A 16280-nucleotide genomic window follows, 5' to 3' on the forward strand; every position below is an offset into this window, starting at 1 on the left:
TCTCCAGGGATGGGGAACTCACCACCTCTCTGGGCAACCCGTGCCAGTGCCTCACCACACTTATTTTCTTCCTTTATACCCACTTTAAATCCCTCCTCTTTTAGTTTGAGCCCGTTTCCTCTTGTCCTATCACAACAGACCCTGCTAAAGCGTCTGCCCCCAACTTTCCTATAGCCCCTCCGCTGGATACTGGAAGGCTGCTCTCAGATCTCTCCGGAGCCTCCCCTTCTCCAGGCTGATCAGCCCCAGCCCTCAGCCCGTCCCCGTGGAGGCGTTCCATCCCTTGATCATTTTTGCGGCCCTCCTCTGGACGTGCTCCATGCTCGTCCTGTACCGAGGACTCCGGATCTGGACTGCTACTGCGGTGAGGTCTCACCAGCACAGAGCAGAGAGGCAGGATCGCGTCCCTCGACCTGCTGACCACCTGCGAAGCGGCCGCATGCAGGAAACACACCGCCACCATTTCCTGCCGTGCTGAGATGCGAGCACTGCGCATGCGCCGCCCGCCCACACCTCTCGCGTTCTGAGCCCGCTGAGCTCCCGTCGCTACTTCCGGCGCAGGACCGGAAGCGGAAGGCGGAGTGGTGGCAGCGTGAGGAGATGGCGGCCCGCGGCACCGCGAAACGTGCGGCAGGTGCTGGTGCGGCCCGCGGCTCCGAGCCGCAGGAGGAGCCACCGCCGCCGCTCCAGGCCGTGCTGGTCGCCGACAGCTTCAACCGCCGTTTCTTCCCCATCTCCAAAGACCGTCCGCGGGTGAGAAACCCTCTCCTCCTCTCCGCCCGCTGCCCTGCTGGGAGGGTGCGCGGTACCCGGTAGGGCTCGGGCTGCTGTCGGGCCCAGAAGCCTCTGGCAGTTCGCTTCTTTCTGAAGGGACAGCGGCCACATTCGGGAGGCTGCGCTGCGCTGGCGGTGATGGCTTTGCCATATGTCAGGGAGAGGCGGGTCGTGCAGTGTTGTCAAAGAAATAAGCGAAGTCTTTGTTGTGGGTGGAATAATACGGACAGCAAAATGGATGGAGAAAGCACTTCAGTTACCTGGATCAGAAAGCCGTGTGTTGAAGGAAAGTGTGCTTCCAGAGAGCTTAGGTCTGAACAGTACCCTTAGCTCATTTGCTAGTTAAATGTTTGTGGTAGTCATAATTATCCTCATAGCATCAAGCCTCCAACAAAACATCACAAAAAGAGTTAAAGTGCAGTAAGACAGCATTTAGTTGTAAATGAGTGACTTGGTTTAAAGGCATGAACTGAGTCTCAAGACAAGGGAATACTTACTTTGCATCAGACTGGGTCTTTTTTCTTTTTTCTACTGCTTTGTATTCTGCACACGCGTATTCCTGTGGCTTCATCACTCACATCTGACAGGTTTTTCTTGTAACAGTTGAAGCCTGAGTCAGTGGATTGGCATGCTGGGATTTTTTCTATTTCTAGTCTCATTCAAATCCTGTTAAAGAGCTTTGTATGTGATAACCTTACCTTGTTCATGCCTTCCATTGTGAAAGTGAGGATCTGACCCAACAGAACATCGGAAACCAGTTCTCACTGCTTAGGCTCACTCTGAATATTTTGGCTGAAAGGAAATAGTGCAGTTATTCACTTTTTTTTTTTTTGACACTGCTGATAGTCTTATGTGCTGAAGTTGGGAGGTACTTTCTTCTACTGAGGTACAGTATTCAGTTCTCTGCATGTCTCTTTTTCTCAGGCTCTTTTACCTATGGCAAATGTGGCCATGATTGATTATACCTTGGAGTTCTTAACAGCAACTGGAGTAGAAGAAACCTTTGTTTTCTGCTGTTGGAAGTCAGCTGAGATAAAAGAGCATTTACAGTAAGAATCTCTTTTTCTTTTTAGCTTTATTGTGGAACATATTCTTTTTATCCTCCAACAAATCTCAAAGGTTTTATATTACACTGATCTTTCTGCTAAAAACCATGTGCTATAGATTGCCTTTCAAGGAGTGCCTCCTAACACATTTCAAAAAAGACCACTCTTGGTGTGGTTGTTCAGTGTTTTAAAATGGTTCTGTGTTTGGGGACGCATTTAAATGCAGGAGTTGCCTGGCTAGCTGTGTAAATTGCAGTAGCAGCCCTTTCATTACGCCCTGTCTTGATGTGTAATGAAGTTTATGGAAGCAGGTGTGTCCGACAGCACCTTTGTCTTTACTTTCTGCAGCTTTGCATGCTAAAGGGAGGCATGCGGTCTTTTCTGTACTGTTTTCAGAGAAAAAACGTTGGGCTGTGTGTAACGTTCTTCATTTCTCCATTGTCACACTTGGTTTTTAGCAAAGTCGGTTTCTTAAATTCCCATAAACTTCAGTCTTAGTCTGGTGTTCTTCAGTTCATCTGCTGCACATAAATGGACATCCCTAAGCGTGTGGATGGAGGGCTCTCTGTAATGGGATTCTCTGTGCATTCACTGACAGATGTGCCGTGCTCTGGAACTCTGTGTCCTACTGTGTTGTCTACAGGAAATAGCCTTTTAATGCTTTTTTTGATGTATTTCTGTCCTTCAGAAGATCCAAGTGGTGCCGCCACACCTCTCCCAACACAGTGCGGTTTGTGACTTCAGAGCTGTACCGCTCCCTCGGTGATGTGCTGCGAGACGTCGATGCCAAGTCCCTTGTTCGGTCTGACTTCATTCTTGTCACTGGGGATGTGGTATCCAACCTCAATGTATCCAGAGCCTTGGAAGAGCACAAGTAGGTGCTGAAAGAAGCTCATGCTTGTCTGGGCTCTAACTGTCTGGAGAATTATTTTAAAATTGTCCTTTTTTTTTTTTCTTTTTTTCTTTATTTTTTTTTTTAGGTTGCGTCGTAAGATGGAAAAGAATGTTTCTGTGATGACGATGATTTTCAAGGAGTCCTCACCTGGTCACCATGCCAGGTGCAAAGAGGATGACATTGTTATTGCTATGGATAGTGCCACAAATCGTGTCCTCCACTATCAGAGAACCCAGGGGCTGAAACGCTTCCGCTTTCCTATGGTGCGTCTGGAAGCTGATGGGTGGAAAAGGGCTGCAGTAGTGAAGCAGCCCACCCCAAGGAAATACTCCTTGAGTGAGGGCTGGGAAACTGTTCTCGCTGCTGCTTTTGGAGGAGCAGATGATAGGAAGTAACTCTTGGTGAACTGTTTTTTTTCCTTTAGCTTTATTTAAGGCTTGGTGAAATAGCGCTGGGACTCATTTCAGCATTTGAAGATGGGGCAGACATTTCTCCAAACTCAGTTTGAATTCTTTCTGCTATGTGAAACAAAGGAGGTGGATGATCTTTGTTGACAGATGATTTGTTTATGACAGCAGTATATGGAGCTCCTATGCTACTGCCATACATAATCTGTTTTAAGTGACACTGAGCCTGGCACAGGGTGGAATTACAGGAGATGCAAGTTGTAGTACTACTCACCTCTTCTATTTGTACTGTTTCCTTAGAAAGCTTATGGGCTCTGCTAATAATGTAGTTAAGTGCTCAGTTAACATCTGTGGAGGTATTTTCTCCTGTGAGATAAATAGATGTTTTTCAACTCGGAATTAAGACTTTCATCCTCAATCAGTGATCAGCAGACTTTTTTTTAACCTTCAAATGAACAAATCATTGCCTGAAATCAAAAAGGGAAAATAAAAAAAAAAGCTGTGAAAATCCACAGGAGGTATGAAAACTATTAATACTGCATTTTGATTTATTAGTGTTCTTTGTACATTTATAGTTTTTAGCAACTGAAAATAAGGAGCCTCCTGAAAGAAAAGGGGTGGTTTGATGTACAAGCTGTTTCTTGGAGAACTGCATTGTGTAAGGATGAGGGCAGTCCCTGCTGACTGATGCACAGCTGTGTGCACCAGGCTGTGCCTGCTAAGCTTGTGTCTCAGTGTTGACTGTAGACTTCTTTGATCTCCAGAGCAGCACCTCGTTTAAGAATTCAATCAATATGATACTTCTGACCTGTAGAAGACTTCTGGGGGTCAGTACTGGGTGAGACACTCAGATCTTCTGAATTTTTTCCCCTTACAGAGTCTGTTTCAGAACTCAATTGAGAATGTTGAGGTGCGCCATGATTTGCTAGATTGTCACATCAGCATCTGTTCTCCACAGGTGAGTTCTGCTCGTCAGAGAATCCAAAATTCAATTGGCATTGCTTCCTTGGCACTGGTGATAGATGGGGGATGCCTTTTGTTTCCTGAATTTGGAAACCAGAATTCCCAGTTTGTGCTCAGTGACTGAGCTAGGCTGTTGTGGAACTGCTGTGCTGACTGCAAGAGCTCAGTCTGTGTGCCATTCCACACTCAAGCCCAGGCAGAGCTAAACAGTACATGCATCAGTAGATTTGAGTAACTGTGCACGAAATGAAACCATCTGGAAAGTAAGCAGTTTCACTTAGAGAGAAGTCAAGAATGGAGCAGAGTTGATGGCTACACTCTGAAAGTGTACTTGGAAGCTGTTACCACGTTAGGCTAAGAGTCAGGGTTATTCCAGATTAGGCTTGGTAGTATTTCCTCCAAGTCTTAAAAGGCTGGTCTCGAGCCTTGCTTTAGAAGTAAAACTACAAAGCAAGGCTAGGTGGACATCTTGGAGGTGCTAAATTTTTTTTTTTGTCTATTCTGAAAACCAGAATTTGTTCATATCCTAAGACAGGAGGAAGAGATGGGAAGGTCAGCATTCCTTCCAGTGGGAATCAAAGCTTTATTCAGGGCAAGAGCATTACTGTCCTATAACACATAGGTCATCTCTTTGAGAACCACTGAGAAACCATCAATTAACTGACTTCCCTGGCCACTTTTTCTGTAATTACATTACTGCCTTACATTTTATTCCTGACAGGTGGCTGAGCTTTTCACAGACAATTTTGACTACCAGACACGGGATGACTTTGTGCGTGGTCTGTTAGTGAATGAGGAGGTAAGGAGAGGAATGTTACAAGGGAGATCCTGTTACCGTGGACTAGAGAATCCTCTGACATATCCTGTTTCCAGATCCTGGGGAACCAAATCCATATGCATGTAACGACAGAAGAGTATGGTGCTCACATATGCAACCTACTAATGTATGAAGCTGTGTGCTCTGACATCATCAGGCGCTGGGTTTATCCTTTGACTCCAGAGATGAACTTCACTGATGACAAGAATCAGAGTTATACCCATTCTAAACACAACATTTACCGGGGAGTGGACGTTAGCCTTGGTCATGGCAGCATGCTGAAAGAGAACGTACTCATTGGGCAGGGAACAGTCATTGGCAGCAACTGCTCAATAATGAACAGTGTTATTGGGCAGAACTGCAGGATAGGTGAGTACGAGAACGGGGGGTGTGCATGGCATGCCAGATAAGGGCGCGAGTTGTTGGGATTTTATTTTTCAAGTGCATGTGGCTCTGGGGAAGGATGCTGGATACTTAAGGACTTCCAATGGGAAAAAAGGAGAAAAACTTTTTCTCGTGGAGGACAAATTTTCAGGGTATGGTAGTGATGCTGAAAGGTGAAAGGCACTGCATGCAAATAGATTTATTTTTTTTTTAGCAGTAGAGAATGCTTAATGCAGTAGAGAGTGTTTAATAATCTAGAATTATTACCTGCCCAAATCCTACAAATAAAGGATATCTGTCCCTGTTTTTGTGAGCTTCATGGTACTCCTGCTTTCATGTTCTGGATCTATTTTTTCTGCTTGTGAGTTGGCTGTGATTGTACAAAACAAAAATGTCAGTTGGTATTGTCAAATTGTTTGTCATCCACAGAGATCTAACTGATCTTTTAGCTTTGGGTGAGAAGTGGATGTAGGCCTGTAAGGCTGCTTTTTTTGTTTGTTTTCATCTACCATCCATTATCCATCCAAGGGCATTTAGTACTACATTCAGTAAGATGCTTACTAGTGAACTCGATACTGTAGGAGAATAGCAGTCTGTCTTGATCAAAGTATTTGTACTTGTTAATGTGTAACAGGTAATGAAGTCACGTTGGATGGAGCTTTTCTTTGGGATGGAGTGCACATAGCAGATAATGTGCAGATCCAGCATTCTGTTATCTGTGATGAAGCTGAAGTGAAGGAGAAAGTAAAGCTAAAACCTCACTGTGTCCTCTCCTCACAGGTAAGCTATGTTTCTATTCTGCTTTCTGCTTTCCTTGGCCATACCAGAATATAGGGCTATTCCAGGTATTTTCTCAGAGGTGGTGGTATGTTGCTGCTCCCACTTCTTCCTTCAAGCAGGTTGGCTAGGGTAGCTTGATATGTGGTCCAGCAGTGCTGTCTTCACCCTCCCTTGGAATAGCCTTTCTGGAGCTGCTATCCTCCCTTCTGATGGAGAGATAAAGGAGCAGTCAGGGTATTACTTCACTGAGATACGTTGCACGTATTTTTCAGGTGGTTGTTGGTCCTGACATCACTCTTTCAGAGGGCACAGTGATCTCTCTACACCCACCAGATGAGGAGGAGGAGGATGACGATCAGTTCAGTGATGATTCTGGTGTGAACAAGGAGGAGAGCAAAGTGAAGCTGAAAGGTACGAGTATTTCTGGCTCCACACTCTTAAGATGTACAAAGGACTTGCCCTTCATCTTTTGGGAGTCTTTTCCTTGTTCTATACTCTGCAGTTGCAGGCAGGAACTTAACACTGCATTCAACTTGGAACATGTGCTTTCAGTAAGTCAAGCAAGGATATCTGGTGGAAGTTGAACTGTGGGGTGTTCTGCCTTGTATCCCAGCACTAAAATCTGTGTGGACTCATCTGTTTTCCATTTTTCCTGAAGTTAAGCTGAAGTTGAAAACGATGTTCCATTCAAGGAAGGTGTAAGATGTGTCCAAGGGCTTTGTGAGATACTGTTCCTATCAGTCTCTTGATGTAGGGTGTTTAGGAGCAGTAGAATGCAGATTTCACTAGTGTATTTTGAATACACTGCTATTGGACATGCTTATGGGGAAATCTACCTTCTAATCGCTTTTTCTTTTTCAGGCTACAACAAAAAGGATGTAGGCTCAGAAGGCAGAGGCTACCTCTGGAAAGCAGATGACAAAAATGAAGATGATGAAGAGCAGAGACAGAGTCTATGGGGTGAGAAGGAGTTTAGTGTGGTTAACCTGGGGATGGACAGACAGACTTTCAGTGTCAGGCAAACTTGCTGAGTGGAACACTGATTATAGTTCCCAGAATAAGGCTTGGGCTTCATGAAGCAGTCTGGCTTCCAGATAATGGATTTGTGTGTGGATATGAGAGGTTGCATAGAGAGTGATGGGCTGGGTTCTCTCTTCCTGTGCTCTGCGAAAGATAGTTCACCTGCATGAATGCACACAGCTGTCTGTTCTCTGAAGGGCACACCATGGGCTACCAGATCTTCCTGTAGAGGGGACGAGCTTTCTCTCTTCTGAGTTCTGGTTTTCTTCCAGCTAGTGACAGAGTGCTGACACTGCTCTATAATGAGTCAGCAGTCTGCATGAGATGCATTTGCTTCTGTCCCTGTCCTTTGCTGTCTGCCTGCAGACTCTTAAATAAAAGTCCTCTTGTCCCAGTGCCAGCTGTAGTGTTTCCTCTGCAGCAATTCTAACCATCTGGACCTGTAAGTAAAATATTCCATGCAAGGACAGATAGTTGCTGACTCAATTGTGAATTCTCTGCAACACCTGATTTTTCACATATGTGACAACTGCAGCTTTTGAGCACTGAATGTTGTCTTCTCTTCATCAGGCCCAGCTATGCTTTCAGAAGAAGAGAGTGAGTCAGACAGCGACCTGAGCATGGGCTCTGAGGAGCCAGACAGTCGGGCAGCATCCCCTCAGCTAGACGACATCAAAGGTGAGAGATGGGGCTGTTGAGAACAAGTTTACTCCTACTGTACTCAATAACTTTCTTGTAGTAGCTGCCTCTTTTGGCGGAGATGCTTTATTTTTTTTTGTTTTGTGAAGTTAATGTGGGTTTGAAATGGGTTCAAACAAAACAGGGAAAGAAAAACTCACCTTTTTCACCTGAAGAAATCTGCCCAAAGGAAATTAATAAATTCTAGCTTTCAATTCATATCTTTAGGTAAGGAAATATGAGGTTTCTCTGAATAGGAAGGAATTGATTGTGCAAGTACAATAGAAACTGCTCTGAAAGATTGCAAAGATAAATAGATTTGTACTGATTTGCACCAACGGTTAGATCAGTGATACCTGTCAGATCTTTTCCTTTATTTGAATTATACCACTATTTTAAAGTATACTTTGTGTGGATTTGTGCAAACTCATGGTAAGCAAATAGATTTCCATATCAGAAGGCTTCTTTTGTTGAGACCATGGTTTCTTTGGAACAGTGTGAAGAATCTGTTCTTCCTTGACATGTCGAACTACCTGTCTTTTCTTCTATTAGTTTTCCAGAATGAGGTTCTGGGTACATTACAGAGGGGTGAAGAAGAAAACATTTCCTGTGACAACCTGGTCCTGGAAATCAACTCTCTCAAGTGAGTGTCCCCTTGTGAAGATGTTGTCCTGATCAGTTGTGTTTTGCAGTGGATTGAGAAATAGAACTCACATAGATACCTGTATTTGATTGTTACATATTAATTTTGCCAGTGTTGCAGAAGGAGAAATGCAGATCAAAGATTATGACTGAATGTTGATAGGTGTTAACACATCTATAGCTTCCTCAGTCATCAAGCTTTACTAGCCCTAATTCTGTAACAGGAGGTGGATTTATGGTAAGTAACTATGGACCAAAAGAGAGCAAGCCAATTCTTAGCATCAATTTCATGTAAGTTTGTGCAGGAACTGCAGCTCTTACACTGGAGAGCTCAACCAGCTGCCTGTGGCTTGTCTTTATACAGCAGCAAGTCTGGAACATGTAATCAGAGTGCCTTTTACCTAATGTTTCTTAAATGCAAACCTGTTTTCCTTCTTTTGCGCAACAGTATTCATGCAGCACTCTAGTAAACATGAGGGTGCTGTCCCTGCAACAGCTTGTTCCTCTGCGATAGCAGATTTTCAGGACTTTTGGTCTTACACAAGGTTAATGCAAGGTGTACATTATGTGAACACCAGGTAGGTTTTCTGTTTTGGGGGCAGGGGGGAGGAGAGTGAGTGACGACCTGGGGAAAAAAAAAAAATGAGCAGAAGATTTGACTTATGTCTCCCACTATATCTCTGTGAGGAACCACAGTCTGCAAAGATGAGATTCTGTGAAATGTTTAATTTTTTTGTGCCTTTTTCCTTGCAGGTATGCATATAACATCAGTCTGAATGAGATGATGCAGGTGCTCAGTAAAGTGATTCTGGAGTTCCCATTACAGCAGCTGGATGCAAACCTGGACTCCCAGAACTATTTCTCAGCATTACTTCCTGTGAGTGCTGCTCCATTTGACTCTACTTGGGGCTTGTCTTCTGGTGTGTAGGAGTCTGCCTGAGGTACTTCCTGGTTGCTAAGTCTTTTTTCTTAAGCCTGAAGCCACTTGAACTCCTCGAGTTTGTCAGCCTTTTTGTCTTCTAAAGAAGTAAAAATGAGCTGAAATTTTTGTACCTGCTTGATGGAACTCTACTCAGACTGCAAGCATGGGGAGCGCTTCTTCAGTACCTCTGATTATTGCCTGTTTTCTATGTGGTGGTTGAACGTGTAATTGCAGAAAAGATAAGAAAAGGACTGATAGAGTTGTCTTTATGGGCCCGCATTCCAGGAACCTGATTCCAATCCATCATAAGTCCTGTCCTTGGGGCAGCAGGGAGCTCTCCTCTCCCAGTGGGATCTTTTCCAAGGCATTGGAAAAATTAGAAATAAGGAAGTAGTGTGGGACCATGTCAAAGGCCTTGCATAAGTCCAAATATGACATCATCTGTCCTTCCTTTGTCCATTGATGCCATCACTCCATCATGAGAGGCCACCAGACTGGTCAGGCATGATCAGTCCTTGGTGAAGCTGCGCCGCGTGTCTCTGATCACCTCCACATCTCACATGCTCCTTAATCTCTTCCAGGAGGATGTGCTGCATAATCTTCCTAGGCATAGATGTGAGGCTCAGTCTCCAAATACTCCTGTTTAAAAAACAGCCACCAAGTTTCTTAGAGGAGCGAACAACTTGTAGTTGCCTAGTCAGAAAAAATGCAGTCCTTTAAGTTACTAATATTTACATCCTAAGAATTCCAAGCACTGGCTTGGTATAGATTAGTGTGTAATGAAAATGTAGCTGAAGTTTGTAGCTATGCAGCTAAAATGGCCTCAGTCAGTAGTTGTGTCAGGCTGAGATCTGCTTATAACAGCTTACATATGGCAAAGTTATTTTGTATGAGATGGGAATACTTGAATTTTAAGAGTCTTGAATATTGGAAGCCTACTGAACTTTGGAGATCTGTATCACATTTCTTAATCTCCTCGTAGCTCAGTTCTGGTGAGGAGATGCTCAAGGAAGGTGGGTTGTTTGTGCAAGAGCAATGGTGGAGCAGTCTCAGACAGCTCAGATGGGGAAATTGTGGAAATGCCATAGTTATGATGTACAATTTCACTTGAAACTACAGTATGTGCTCTGAAGTGCTGGCTCCTGAACATGAAGCTCCTAAGTGTTGCAACAATTTAAGAAATGACCATCTGTAAAGGGATATGCCTGTGGGTATTTTTCAGATGAGATGTAGAGGTCTGAGAAATAGTTATCCAATTTGAAGTATACCAGTTGTCTTGTTTGGCTCTTGTACAAGTTGTAAAGCAGAGGTGGTACAGAAAACGTGACCCTTCCCAGACTGTAGGGACACCTTGGGTCAATGTGGCTGAAGTTGCTGTGTTTCTGTTGTTACCAAAGCAGTATCAAACAAAGTTATGTAGGTGAGGGTGTCTAAAAAGATCTCAGGGAGGCAATTCTAGCAACTCATCAAGCTAGTGCTTGGGCTTCTAAAATCTAAGCATTAGTAATTGGTGAGGTGGCTAGTGTTTGCACTGCCCAGCAGCTAGCATCTATGGTGCATCTCTTCAGGTTTCTGGTAGGGATCCTTCCTCTCTGTAATATCATGCAAGAGTATACAACATGGGATTGTGCATTCAGGGAACAAAGGGATCTTTGCTTACTGGAAACTGGTAATTTTCTTGGCACTCTCTTTTTATCTTTGTTGTTATTTGCTCTTCTGCTTCAAAAGGAAGTTCCACTAAAACGTTAGCTGCTTTTGGGTGGAAAGTTAGAGAACATGTGCATACCCCTGTGTATTAGTCTGCTGTGAAGTGATGTGAAGGCTCTGTTAAACACGTTTATTGTGATGATCCAGTATTCCAGTCAGGGAATCAAAACCAAGAACGCTAACATGTTCTCAAGGTTGTTTGATAAAACTAGGTCTTGTTATTATATCTCGTGTGTGCAGACATCTGTTTAATGGACAGAATAGGGCAAGTACATTAACTGGTCAGCTGAAAAGTTTTGTAAAATGCTGTTCTGGGTCAGTCTCTCAGTGCAGCACAGCTGAGAAGCTGGGCTGAGCACACACATCTATCTCACAGCTCAGGAACCCTTCTGTGCTTTCTCCCTGCAGCTGTTGAAGAACTGGACCCCATTGTTTAAGAACTACATAAAACGTTCATCAGATCACTTGAATGCCTTATTTGCCATTGAGGAATTCTTCCTGGAACACGACAGTCTTTGCACATCAATAGCTAAAGTGAGTATCCGCTCCCAGCTCTGAGGACTTGTTTTTGCTGCAGTTGTGATGAAATCCATCTTGTTCACATCATCAGCTCCTCTGCTTCAGAGGAGAGAAAATTGGGGTCTAGTTGAGAGCGTGTATAGAAAATCTAGCTGTAACAATTCTTTTTTTTGTCTGCGTATGACTGAGCACAACTGAGGGTAATTATTAAATATTGGCATGAAGCCTGAAGTGAGCTGTTACTTTGCAGCTTCTAACCTAGGTGCCCTTGTGAGGTGTTGTGAATGGCCTCGACTCTCCACACCTCTTTACTTGCAGTGCCTGAGATCTAACTGCAAATGATTTATTCTACTTTAGAGTGCAAAACAAGCAATGCTGGGAATAAGAAAAGAATGTATTATTGTGGCCGACCTAGTTGTGAAACTGGAAATAAAGAGGAGCTGACATGTGGCTTATTACCTATCTCCCTGCTTCTTAGAACGTTCAGTATATTCCTACCTACAAGTATTTTGTCCATGCATTCTTTCTGCCCTTTCAAACTGAGAGTATTTGATTTAGATTGAAAGTTTTTTCCCATATCAGCGTCTCAGGTAGCCCCTGTCTATTCTGGAGGAGCTCTCATAAGGTTTGCTAACTCCTGGTTTCCCCCAAAAAATAATCCTAACTTCAGCTACGGAGTTTCTGGCAAATGGCAAAGCACTTAGCATGGATCAGAGCCAAAACCCTGAGGTTTGGTGAGCCAAAATGTCATTGAATTATAGCAATTATTTGGCATGTGTCCATTGTCCTAGGAGCCTGGGTTTCCCTGGAGGCTGAGAATTGAAGTGACGCTTTATGTTTGGAGCTGGCAGCCAGCTTTGTCAGTGCTCTGCCGCAAGGAGATCAACTGCAAAGTGCCTGCTCTGCCAGAGCACAAAGGCACCCTGAGAAAGACTAATTGCATCTTACCCTCACTGCACTGGGCAGGAGTTTGAGCTGTCAAACGACCAATTGCTTTGACAGCTGCCATAAGGCACTTTTAAGAGAGAACTGTCAGGAAGAGGGAGCATAGGGCAGGTCTGACCTACTTTGCTGGATGGGTTTTTCGGTGCTTTAAAAAGAGAACCAAAGCAACATCTTGAACTGATGGCACCCCCTGTGGCCTCTTGTTGCAGGGTATGCTTGAGAGCTGTGGGCAACCACAGAGCTGAAGCTGATGGGGCTTGAGCTTTGACTCACCATGTGTCATAGCATCCAGCTACCAGTAGCATAAAGCTTAATAGGGAAAAAAGTTATTTTTAACATCAAAATCAAAATGAAACAAAGGGATTGTTTTCTCTTAAAGATGGAGCTAGGAGCCATAAATTATATGCAGACTTGCAGTTTGGATGTGAGTTCATCCTGAAAGAGTTTATAATGAGCCTTGTTGTACTTTTCTAATCAATGCAGGTGTTGATGACGTTTTACCAGCTGGAAATTCTGGAAGAAGATGTAATTCTCAACTGGTTCTCTCTGCGGGACACATCTGACAAGGGAAAGCAGCTTCGTAAAAACCAGAGGGTAAGTCCCAGAAGTGTGGAGTTTATTGTGCGTGTGTGTGTGTTACAACAGCTCCTAGAAGGAACTGCAGAGTTCAATGCCACTGTCACCTTCTGTGGAGCAGCTGCCGTTGCACAGTAGGCCAGTAATGCCTATTAATGTGTAATGTGTATTAAATGCTGAACAGTGCAACTTTGCTGTCCAAAATGGATATTTCTGTGCATTCTGCTATAATCATCCTGTTTTGATGAAGAATGGAGGTAGGAGAAGAGGAGCATTGTTTTTAGTGGGTTCTGTAGCATGAGGCCTGTGCTTTCTGGAGTAGCAGCACAGTTTCTCTAAGTCAGCACCCATTTGAAATGGGCCTTAGGCCAGTGCCCTGTTCGCTGGTCCCATGCAATCCCTTTGAAGCTTTCGTTCCTGGCTCACCAGCCCTTTTGCATATATTTCTAAGCATTTGCAGTAATGAGCGGTCTCTATTTGGCTTACATTGCAAAGGAGCATATAACTTCCCCCCTCCATCAGACAGAATTTTCTGCTGCAGTTTGGCTGAGCCTTGTTCCAGTCCTCCTCCATGGATGGTAAGAGGAGGAAGGGAAGAAAGCAATCTCTGAGAAACTGCAGCTTTGTTTAAAGTCTTTGCAAAGTCAACTCGTAGTTTAGGTCAGCAATGCTTTCAGCTGGTTATTCAAGATAAAAACAGGCTGCCTTTTCATAGCAATCTATGAGGGAGTAGGTTTCTCCTGGCAGAGCTTCCAGCGTCTTAGCTAAGGCACTGCTGTCATCTCTCCTCCCTTGAGCTCTGGAAAACTGTCGCGCTTTTGTCATCTGACAGAATGTTGTGGGAACTGATTGGAGGAATCCAGTGAATCTGTTATTATGTGCAGTAGTAGTGCTTACAACAGCACAGTATAGTTTTTGAGTGTTTCCAGCACCTGTTTGTCACTTGTGACCCAGTTACATTTAATTCTGTCTGCAGCTTCAGAAGTTCATCCAGTGGCTGGAGGAGGCAGAAGAAGAGTCGTCTGATGGCGACCAAGACTGACATGGTGACTTGGCATGAGAAGAGGCACTCTCACTGCCTTTCTGGGCTGAGTGGGCAGGGCAAGATCAGTGCCAGTGCATGGTGTGTAGTTGTGGGGCCTGACATCAAAGTGACTGACAATCCCATCACTAATTGTGTTGAGCATTCCCAACTTTGCCACTTCCCTCCCTCCCTGCCTCCCTTGCTTGCCTAGTGGCACGTTATGTTGGATGGTTGCAGCACAGTGTAAAAAATATGGGAAAAGCAGGAGGCAATGACATCTAGAATCCCTGTGGAGCCTGGATACGGTATACTGTAAGCTATCTTTTGGGAACTCCTTGTTACTAATACAAAGGGAGCAAATAAATGCAAAAGCATACTGCATCCTTGTAAATCAAACCATTTGGGTCGTGGAAGAGTGGTCATACAGCTAAGTTATTGGGAGTCATTGCTTCTGGAGCTAAAGAGAACTCCTGCTGAAGAGACACTGGCAAGGTTGGTAAGTAGAAGCATGTGGATTAGAATCTGGAATGCAGGACTGGGACTCCAGAGTTCCTGTGCCTTGAGAAGATACAGTTAGTTATTTTAGGATGCCCAAGGCTCTTTGCAGTCCAGACGGTGTTTGTGATCTTTACAAAAGGGAGAACCTCTTGCCATCTGCTGTGCTAGTATCTAAAGAAAGGTTGCACAGCAGAGTTGGTAATACGATGTGTTTCCCCTTTCTTTAGAACAGGGGATGGTGTAAACTCAGCTCCCCTAACAGGGGTTGGCTAATAGCAGATGCTATTCAGTGAAATGCTGTACAGTTTACTACATCTACACATCCCCAGCTTAGCAGACACATTGTTTTAGCAGTGTCTGTTTCTTTGTTTATTGGTTTATTTTTTAATAAAAAGGGAGCAGAGATGCCTAGCTCCTCCTGCTGCACAGCTACGCCTGTGTTTTGCTCTGTGGGCACTGACTGTGAACCAGCTGCTTTCAGGAGCAGCCTTTCAGGAGCAGCTTCTGTTCATAGGTGGATTATAAGTTGGGTATTCTGACCTTGCCTCTGCCCCTTCAGGAGGAGCATGGAATAAACCCCATGAGAGGGAGGGGAAATAAGCACTGGAGCTGCCCACTCAGGATCTTGGCTGTTCCATGGTGCCACAAATGTCAGTGAGGGGACAGCAGTGGATGCTGGAGGCTGGGGGTGCTGCCTCTTCCAAACTGATGCTGCAGGGCCATCTTGTGCACTCACACTACCAGTTGCCAGGATTGTGCATAACTGCTTGTTTTCTACAGTGCAAGCTCAGCCTTGTAAATGTTGGAGAAATGGTATCTGAGTTTTCTGTATCTGCCATTATTTAATTCAGGGAGCAAATAAAAACTATCCTGGTGATACTGGCCTGCTTGGTTTGTTTGTATGTGTCTTTGTTGTACAGTTAAGCAGGGCTTGCAGGTAACACATTGCTACTTTTTGCTCAACAGATTTCAAGCATGTTAAGCAGGTAAGATGTCAGCACTCTGAATTGATATAAATGCTCAATGATTGCTCATGACCTCATTATTTGAAAGTAGAGAACAGTTTGTCACAACTGCTGAACTTAGAATCCTGACACGAATGAGGGTCAGTTTTGTGCAGGCTTACGGAAATCCTATGAAATCTGCGTTTTCTTTGCTATGACGAGAACTAGTGTGAATATTGGTTATGTACTGTGCCATGCCCTCCTGATAGGGCAGGGGAGTGGATTGTATTGGATGTGCCCAGAATAGAACAACAAAAAGGACTCAAGGCTCTCTAGCATGGAGTTCTGGCATAATTCAGCATTCCTATGGGCAGGTGAATGCGTACTTTTTTACAGAAGCATTAATTGCTTTGCTTAATCAAGGGAGTAGCTTGATGGTTTCTATTGCTTCCTGTCAAAGCTTGTGTTTGGAAGGCCAGAAATGCCTTTGAGGTCAGCCTTGACTGCAGAGTTGCCGTGTTTCTTCGGGCTGTGTGAGCATTAAGGCCACAGCACTCGTCTGATGGATGCGTTTCTCCCGGTGTTTCAGCTAACAATAGCACACATCTTAGAACGAGGAAATAGTTCCGTGCTGCTTAGAGGCGAAGTGGGGGATAGGGCTGATGCTGTGACCTGTGCATGGCTGTCAGGGAGGCTGTGAGGCGCAGAGTTGGATCGGCACAGTTGCCCTACGGTATGG

General features: G+C 44.4%; 1 protein-coding gene across 2 annotated transcripts; it reads left to right on the forward strand.

The window, feature by feature from the left end:
* The first annotated feature begins 537 nt into the window (after positions 1-537).
* EIF2B5 (eukaryotic translation initiation factor 2B subunit epsilon) lies at positions 538-15474 on the forward strand. Of its 2 annotated transcripts, XM_003209169.5 has the most exons (16): positions 540-753; positions 1699-1823; positions 2509-2694; positions 2801-2978; positions 4000-4080; positions 4807-4884; positions 4959-5271; positions 5921-6066; positions 6339-6477; positions 6928-7026; positions 7657-7764; positions 8317-8407; positions 9160-9283; positions 11444-11569; positions 12983-13093; positions 14052-15474. In XM_003209169.5, the coding sequence occupies exons 1-16, from the start codon at positions 601-603 to the stop codon at positions 14115-14117; spliced, it is 2124 nt and encodes a 707-aa protein (XP_003209217.2). In that variant the 5' UTR covers positions 540-600; the 3' UTR covers positions 14118-15474. The 2 variants fall into 2 exon arrangements, with proteins under 2 accessions (XP_085089604.1, XP_003209217.2); XM_085233478.1 differs by lacking the exons at positions 12983-13093; positions 14052-15474 and having other exon boundaries at positions 538-753; positions 9160-9347.
* Positions 15475-16280: the final 806 nt, after the last annotated feature.

Source organism: Meleagris gallopavo, chromosome 11 (genome assembly GCF_905368555.1).
Source record: "Meleagris gallopavo chromosome 11, MGAL_WU_HG_1.1, whole genome shotgun sequence".
Taxonomy (NCBI): domain Eukaryota; kingdom Metazoa; phylum Chordata; class Aves; order Galliformes; family Phasianidae; genus Meleagris; species Meleagris gallopavo.

Excerpts from the sequence above, each read along its gene's own strand:
- EIF2B5 (XM_003209169.5), top strand. The coding sequence starts at position 601 with ATGGCGGCCCGCGGCACCGCGAAACGTGCGGCAGGTGCTGGTGCGGCC. Across the intron at positions 8,408-9,159 it reads CTGGAAATCAACTCTCTCAA|GTATGCATATAACATCAGTC; the intron begins GTGAGTGTCCCC and ends TTTTCCTTGCAG. Across the intron at positions 11,570-12,982 it reads TTTGCACATCAATAGCTAAA|GTGTTGATGACGTTTTACCA; the intron begins GTGAGTATCCGC and ends TAATCAATGCAG.